Source organism: Gloeophyllum trabeum (assembly GCF_000344685.1).
Source record: "Gloeophyllum trabeum ATCC 11539 unplaced genomic scaffold GLOTRscaffold_00009, whole genome shotgun sequence".
NCBI lineage: Eukaryota > Fungi > Basidiomycota > Agaricomycetes > Gloeophyllales > Gloeophyllaceae > Gloeophyllum > Gloeophyllum trabeum.
Window position 1 is genome coordinate 1 of NW_006920418.1, and position 8,309 is coordinate 8,309.

The 8,309-nt window shown below is 57.2% G+C and overlaps 2 protein-coding genes across 2 annotated transcripts; one reads left to right on the forward strand and one right to left on the reverse strand.

Moving 5' to 3' along the window:
* Window positions 1–2,138: 2,138 nt before the first annotated feature.
* On the forward strand, window positions 2,139–4,806 carry GLOTRDRAFT_121861 (uncharacterized protein; the record flags this gene model as incomplete). The annotated part of the gene is made up of 3 exons (XM_007869070.1): window positions 2,139–2,194; window positions 2,383–3,367; window positions 3,764–4,806. The coding sequence occupies 3 exons, from the start codon at window positions 2,139–2,141 to the stop codon at window positions 3,983–3,985; spliced, it is 1,263 nt and encodes a 420-aa protein (XP_007867261.1). The 3' UTR covers window positions 3,986–4,806.
* GLOTRDRAFT_121862 (uncharacterized protein) lies at window positions 3,736–7,160 on the reverse strand (the record flags this gene model as incomplete). The annotated part of the gene is made up of 8 exons (XM_007869071.1): window positions 3,736–5,267; window positions 5,474–5,618; window positions 5,805–5,930; window positions 6,123–6,262; window positions 6,434–6,543; window positions 6,617–6,674; window positions 6,729–6,834; window positions 6,893–7,160. The coding sequence occupies 8 exons, from the start codon at window positions 7,158–7,160 to the stop codon at window positions 4,127–4,129; spliced, it is 2,094 nt and encodes a 697-aa protein (XP_007867262.1). The 3' UTR covers window positions 3,736–4,126.
* Window positions 7,161–8,309: the final 1,149 nt, after the last annotated feature.

Below are 8,309 nucleotides of genomic sequence, written 5' to 3' on the forward strand. Positions count from 1 at the left end.
TAAACCTAACACCAGCGGTATGGGTGGAGGCGGTCCGAGACAACTGAGGGGTATTTTAATAGTTCGAGGGGGAAGGAGGAGTAAGATGTCGTAGGGTAGTCCGTAGGAAGACCTAGAAAAATAAAACAAATGCTAGTTGATGCTCCAGAGTATTTATCTCCGAAGAGTTGCAATCAAAGTCGCAAGCAACAACACCTGTCGTAGGATCGTGCTCGCGGGGGTAGAAATTGCTAGAGAGACCTGTTTAATTTTATTTCGCTATGTAGGACGCACCGGAGATAATTAAACTGACGGCGGAGATAAATTACTCGATGAGTCAGGCCTATTGGCAAAGCTAGGATCGGTTATAATTAGCTAAGTTCGACGCTTTTGAACTTCGAGGGTCGCTGAGATCGTAACGCTAATTCTCTGAGATGGTGAAGTGCAAAACTTCTTTTTCCAGATCTGTATGCTACTTTGTACAATTTATACCACAGGAATGGCTTTGCGGCCGTCCAGAGATAAATAACAAATAAACGCCGTTACCCACAGGATTGCTCAGCACTTGCCTCCGTTATACCATACACCATATGACTCCCTTGCACTCTCACTTGCTCGTTCCAGCCCCTATAGGTCGCCTCGACGCTCCGCCACCTGACCCAAGTGGTCCCATCACTCCATGCGATGCGCCGGTCACGTGCTAATTACCTCCGGCCGCTTGCTCACTGATGCTGACCTCATGGTGACTCATATACGTCCGCACCTTCGGTATCTTGATGGAAATGAGGGGGAGTGAGTGCTGGAGGGTGGGCATGAGGATGACACCCCTCGATAGAAGTGTCCGCAGGCACCGGGGCTAATTCATCTAGAAGTTGCATAGGTTAAGTCACCCTGGAGCTCGTGTTTGCGGAGATAAATCGCGGAATGGGTCTGTGTACGTCTCGGGGATGCTAGGAAGCCCGGAGCTAAATAGAAAAATTCTTTTAGAGCCCATAGAAGCCTAGAGGCATGTGAGTGATGTGTTGAATAAGCTCCGGAGGGCTTGTACAATGTGCTGAGTCCGCGTTTTCGGGGGTCAGACGATCCTGAGGCTTATCACCGGTGGGATTGGATGGGGAGAGGTATAGGAAGGGGCAAGAGCTGGGCAAAGGGTTGCTATGACCGGATGAGGGCAGAGGTGCAAATATTAACCCTCGTTCAACAATTACCTCGTAGAAAGAAATTAGGAGGTAAAGATTGAATGAGGATTATTTGATGTCACCGGCTGGGTTACCGGTGGATAAGGTGATAAGGCGCCAGTTGGGGACTTTTTTTTATGGAATGAGTCTTGGGGCTCGATCAGGCACAGATGACATTTGAGGGCAGAGGAGTTACTTTGTGGCACGGGTGCCACAGAATGCTATATTCAAAGCACGATGGCTATGCTGGAGCGGTGCTGGCACGCGTGAGCATTCAAACTCAGCGAATGACTGCGGCACTCGGTGCAACATGGTGCAGTGACGTGCTGAGGCACGCGTACCGGTGCAAGTGAGTGTGATGTCGTGCTACTGAATGTGATGTCGTGCTACTGAGTGCTACTGAGTGCTTGCATGTGCCATGCGGTGCTACAGATGGGGAACGGTCAAGTTGTATTTTTGTCCAGTACGGTCCGTCATACCATTGTTCTGTTCCCCTGTCTGTTGCCGCCGGCGGCCTAATGATACTCCGAAAGAACACGATAAACGGTCTGTTTCTTTGACAGCCGCTTGCAGATCGATAGACCATCAATTCAGAAAACCACGTATAGTCGGAGTGGGTCGGAGTGGGTGCCAGGGACGTCGGAAGAAGGTAGAGAAGTCCAGATGGTCCGATTTCTGTCTCTCGGGGACTTGAAATTGCTTGTCCGACGTGGTCCGACTATAAATGATTTTCAGAAAGTGGGCCCATCGATCTGCAAATGGCTGGAAACATACTTTGATTAGTAGTATGTGGGTCCCGGTTCACAGTAATACTGTTACACGCACTGCCTCGCATCAGGCGCATGTTTGCCGCACGTCATGCGCCTTCCAAGGCAAACGTTTTTCATCTTGGCTTCGTCTGAGTGTTGCACTGACCTAGCATAATCCCACTACGAAAACTCTGCACGTACGCAGGTAAGGGTGATCACGCTGGACTACAGCATGTCTATAGCATTAATGATGAACTTGGCAGCGTCTTTGGGCCAGGCTCCGAGTCGGTACGTACCAAGCAAACGTCCTCCATCCATGAGAAGTGGCTGTCTCACATCTCGTGGCCCTTTACAGGGTGCAATATGCAATTTTCAGACCTCGATTACGATGTCGTGACAGCGATAGCTGCGCACGTCGAGAGGAAAGATTTGCTCCAACTTGCCCTGACTACACCCGTGTTGTTGAACGTTTGCAGACAACAACTCGTCCGTGCAGTGGACATCTCAGTCTTGGACGTGAGATCAGTGAACAGGCTCGCCTTATTCTGCAGGTTCATGCTCGACAATCCTGAGCGGCTGCCCCTGATACAGTCTCTCAAGATACACGTCTATCCAGGCTACCCTGCTGCTGGTAAATCATGGGTGTTTTTCGAGACCCAACTCGCACCGGTGCTCGAGTCAGCTATTAACATCAAAATGATCTCGCTGTCTTGGATAGAGCCCGATACTCCTTGCCTCCGACAAGCCATTGTTTCCTGTTTTTCCCGCGTTGTAGAACTGGGCTTAGGTCAGGGCTCAAGCCGCCTTGCCTTCATTCATCAGTCACTTTCCCGTTGCAATCCCCGTCTACGCCGAGTTGATCTAACTCTGGGCGGTAGAGATGACTTGGTAGGGGTATTGTCTGCCCTGCAGCCCTGTCAAGATTCTCTGGAAGAGCTGCAGGTGTGGAAGCTGCCCAGAAGTAGGCGTGTTTCGAGTCTCCAGTGGCCCCTTGTTCAATCCTTGACGATAGAAGGACACATTTTCGGCTTGACGTGGCTATATTCGGTGTTCCCGAATCTGCAACACCTTGTCCTGTCTGAATCCATGGAGAGCATAGGATCTGGCTCGGACTCCCCCGTGGAGGATATCGCCGCGTGGAGTTCGCTACGCACATACAAGGGACGGTTGCGCGCATTTCTGTCCCTCGGCGTGACGTGCCGCCTTGCAAAGCTGTTCGTGACCGAGAGTTTTACGGGATTATTCGCCCACCTCCAGGTGCCCATCCTGGCAACGGTCCTCGCGCGCAGCCGGCCTCGGTGCCTCTTTATGAAGATCGTGGACGTACCGGAATACCGCGATTGCTCGTCTGACGATATGTTGGCGCGCCTGTGTGACCCTACTCTTTGGGGGGCGGCTCCTGACTTGGAGTCCCTGCACATAGAGTTCACAGGAGAGTGGTTGTGCGACGTGTTGTTACTGGTGCGTTTTGTGATGATCCCTATATGCGATGGCCAGTCTGCTGATATGGCGCCGAGGCTCGCCTTTGCGACGCCCTGCAGGCAACGCAACTGTCATGTCTATCGCTCGTAATCCTGCTGCCAACCGTGGTGTCCGAACACGAATTCGGCACCAATGTCGCCAGACTCGTAGACGAGGTCCAGGCGTGCATTCGGTCGGGCTGCCGTCACTGCGTCATCTCGAGATTGAAATTTGGTCTCGAAGGCTTGGAGTCCATTGCTCATACATGCTTGAGATGACCGGTGATGGGAAAGCTGGCCCGTGCAAGATAGAATTGGAGGCTGTAGCGTCTGCGTGAACCCGCTCTTCGATCGCGACTGTTTTAAAACTTTTATGTTACCCTCTCACATTTGACAGAAGTGTATGCGAAAGTTGTGCGAAAGAGTATCTTCCGGACTGGGTCAAGGATATGGCCCCGAGGAGGAACAGTGTAAGAGCAAAACGCCAGGCATCCCACCGAGCAAGCAAAACAGGCTGAGCGCCGAGTACTTGAGTAGTAAGACGCATCGCTCGTCTTCCTCCGCACCACGTCCAAATCCACACCAACCAAACCACATCCAAACGTCCACATGTAAGTAGATACGTAGATACACACCACCACCACCAGCACCACAAATAACGAGGTACGCACACGTAAACTAGACTACAATCCGTAAAGCAAACGCAAACAAACGAGAGTGTTCAATCAGCGGGGAGGTCGGGGAGAAGGGCGGTAGGATATCATTGCGCGGTCCGATAGCTCGGCGGCGGCGGCGAGAACGCGCGGCGCGGCAGCTCCTCGGGGCCCGCGTGCGCGGTGTAGAAGCTCGCGTCGCTCGGCTCCGGCGCGTGCGCGTGTTGTGGCGGGAAGTACTGCTGCTGCGGCTGGAAGGGCGAGGGCGAGGGCGCGTACGGAGCGGCAGCGAATTGATGCGGCGACTGTGGATGAACCTGGGGCGAGAAATGCGCCTGCGTAGGCGTCCCCGCCGGGTAGCTCGGCGTCGGCAGCGGGCTCTGGTACGGATTCGCGTACGCCGCGAACTGCGCCTGCGTCGGCGTCTGCTGCTGCTGGTACGGGTACGGGTACGGGTATTGCTGCTGCGGGGGGACCGCCGGGCTCCGGCTGGGGCTGGGGCTCGACGTGGCGGTGGGGTACGTCCCCGAGCGCGGCGTCTGCGGCGGCGGCGGGATCGGCGGCACGACGGGCGGCGGGCCTACAGGCGGGGCGTACTGTCCTGGACTCTGGCCAGGATACCCACCCTGTCCTTGCCCCTGACTCGTATACCCACCCTGTGCATGCCCTTGTCCCTGACTCGTATACCCACCCTGTTCCTGTCCTGCATACCCACCCTGTGCTGGCCCTTGTCCCTGACTCGTATACCCAACCTGTCCCTGTCCCTGTCCCTGTCCCTGTCCCTGTCCCTGTCCCTGTCCCTGCCCCCGTCCCTGCCCCTGATACCCCCCCTCCAGCCCCGGCGGGCTCGCCACCCTCGGCATCACCCCGCCATACTCCCCTCCCCTTCCCCTCTCCCTGTCCCCGTACCCCCCGCCCGCGCCCGCGCCCTCACCCTCGGACTCCATATCCCACGCCACGCTCTCCCCGCTCTCCTGGCGCACCGGGATCCGCCCATCGCGGACCTGCGCCATCGGGTACACGTTCCCCACCCCCCCTCCCATGCCCCCATCCGAGTTGAAGGGGGAAGCGCGGCGATACGCCACCGGGTCCGGGCCGGGCGCGTACCCGACCGCGCGCCCCTCCTTGTCCCACCGCTGGTGCCCGCCGCCCTCCGCGTCGGGCGCGTTGAACGGCACGCTCGCCGTGCTCGCGAACGCGGGGTTCGCGTACACCGGCACCGGCGCCTCGCGCTCGAGCTTCGCTTGTCTGTGCGGCGCGTCAGCGGGGGCGTCCAAGAAAAGTGCAAGGGGAGCAAGAAAAGTGCAAGGGGAGCAAGAAAAGTGCAAAGGGAGCAAGACAAGAAGGGTGGGGGGGGGGGGGGGGAGCAAGCCAAGCGGCAAGAGAACAAGCGATAGCAATTTCAACGCAAAAAAGGCGGAGCAGCGGACGCGCAATCGCAATCGCAGACGCACCTCGCCTTCCTCCGCTCATATATCACCGCGCCCTTGACCTTGCCCATCTTCCAGTATATGTACCACATCGCGCCGACGGTGATGAGCGTCGTGACCGCGATGACCGCGTAGTCGATGATGCGCGTCTTCGTGTCGACGGTGCCGCCTGGGGGGGGGTCAGTATCGCATCGCGGTGGGGAAGGGTAGGGAAGGGGACGGGGACGGGGAAGGAGAGGTGTATGGAGAGACGGGCAGGATGGGTGGGGAGTCAGGAACGGTGGATGGAGAGACGAGTAGGATGGGTGGAGAGACGGGGAAGGGCGGATGGAGGGACAAAAGAAGCGACACGCACCGTCGCTGCTCTGCTCGAGTATCACGCCCAGATACACGGTGATGAACTGCTTCGGGAGGGAGAGGATGGCGGCGATGGAGAAGGTGACGATGCCCATGCCGCACGTGGAGAACACGGCGGTGGTGACTGTTCGCCAATCACGGTCCACCGTTCACCGTTCACCGTTCCAATTCCAATTCCAATTCCCACCCAACCCAATTCCACCACCACCACCACAACACCAACGTACCAGCAACACCACCACAACACCACAACACCAACAACCACCCAAACGCAAGATCAGAATCACCACCCCGCAGGTAAACATCAACCACTCACAGTGCCCGGGGATCGCGCTGAGGCGCGCGACGAGCGCGATGCGGAACCCGCCGTCGCGGACGACCTTGGCGAGGCACGCGTACGAGATCTGCGTCTTCTCGAGCTTCTCGCCGCGCGCGCGGCAGCAGTACTTGAACGCGCTGGCGGGGTCGTCATTAGTATGTGCTAGGATAGGGGGGAAGGGAGGGGAGGGGAAGAGGGGGAAGAGGGGAAGAGGGGAGGGGAAGAGGGGGAAGAGGGGAAGAGGGGGAAGAGGGGAAGAGGGGGAAGAGGGGGAAGAGGGGAGGGGACAGGGCCAGGACGGCACGCACTAGAAGTTGCCGACTTCGCCTACGAAGGTCCCCGCTGCGACGATGGCGAAGCCGATCCAGAGGCCCCAGACGAGGCCGCATATGACGGCGACGATCTCGTGGCCGAACAGCTATCGCATGCAGAGTGCGAGTGAGAGTGAGCATGAGGAGGGAGCGGGAACGGGGACGGGGACGGGGACGCACGGGCGGGAAGGAAATGACGAAGAATATGGCGATGGGGATGAGCCAGCCGAATTTGAGACTGCGGTGCAAAGTGAGGAGAGCGCGCAGACGGGACAGAGACGCCCACACGCACTCGTGCATCCAGTCCGCGGCGGGCTTGAGCCAGTGCACGATCTGCGTGTGGTATATCGTGATCAAGCCGACAAGCACCGTGATGAGCACCAGCGCGACATAGTACCCTATTCCACCAACAACCCATCAGCACTCCTTCTTCGCCGGCGAAATAACGCGACGCACATATCCACTCCCTGCGTATCCAGAACCGCCAGTTGCGCAGCTTCGCCCAGTCAAACGCGCCCGACTTTGCGAGCTCCTCCGCCTCGCTGGGCGTCGGGCTCGGCGTGCGGGCGAGCGCGCGGCCCATCTCCATCTGCTTCATCTGATTCGCGTCAGCGTCGGGATACGCATTGTACAAGTCGAGCGTGCTGTTGTTGTCGTTGGGGGCGGGGGGGTAGGGGTATCGTTGCGGTTGGGGGGCGCCGTATGCCGGATACGGGGCGGCCATGCGATGCGGGAACACGATGCTGCGATCGCGTTCAGTCGAGTCGAGTTGAGTATACGGATCCTAGTTTACAGGCAGAGGAGAGACCAGGCTTGCTGGCGGGTCGTTGCTGGAGGGAAGGCGAAGGCGAACGCGGGTGGCGCAGGCGGTGCGCTTCCTGTCGTTGCCAAGTTCGTCTGGGGCCCATGCGGGACCTCGGGCTCCCACGCCTTCCCGTGGCGCATCAAATTCACTGCGCCTCTTTGATTTCCGGCCAGTTTCGAAACACTGCACCTGCAGCCATTTCCAAGACGCTAGGCTGTAAACCGTCACCATCAACGCTGCGACTACGCACTGTGTCCATTCCCGCTCGCCGCGCGGAGGAATCAGCCCGTCCGGGTGCAGATTCCAGCGATATCTGTCATTCTCAGAGTCCCAGCTTACTGCGCACCGGAGGGCCCGCGCGCATCTGACACCCCACCTGCTCCGCGCACGTATCCTCACGGCCAAGCTTCCCCATCCTACAGTGTATGTCACTAAGAGTCGGCACCTCTGTGGCACCTTAATTATGCCGCCGTAGGCGGTGAGAAAAACATTTGAAACATAAACCTGGCCAAAAGACGCGATCCTGCATCACCTGACCCTCCCAAAGAACAAGGCTTATAAGAGTGGACGATCGAGCAGCGCGTCCACTCTTATATGACTCAAAATGTGTTTCTCCTAACTCCGGCGGAAGCACCGGGAACACCAGCGGCCTTGTAGGATATAGAGTAGGGAGCCTCCAGGAGACTCCGGCGGTAGCACCGGCCCCAGCGGTAGCATCACGTCGTGGACCAGTGGACGAAAATAGACAGCTGCCTAAAAGGGATTGATGGCGCCCTCCGCCGTAATGACATCATATTGCCGCCGCGCCCGATGCTGGTCGTTGTTGTTCCCGACGACGTCGGCAATAGGTAGCGTATAGTTCCTCAAATAAAATCGTATAAAATGCAATAAATTCTAGATATAATCTACAGCTTAGAGTATGTATGCTGGTGATACAAATAAGGTATGCATATGACACAGTCCCTTGGTATCTATGTGTGCCAGGGGTATACATCCTGGAAAAAGGGAAATTTTCGATTTAGAGCTAGCCCTGAGAGGAAATAAAGCATGTATGTCAGTTAGCCATGT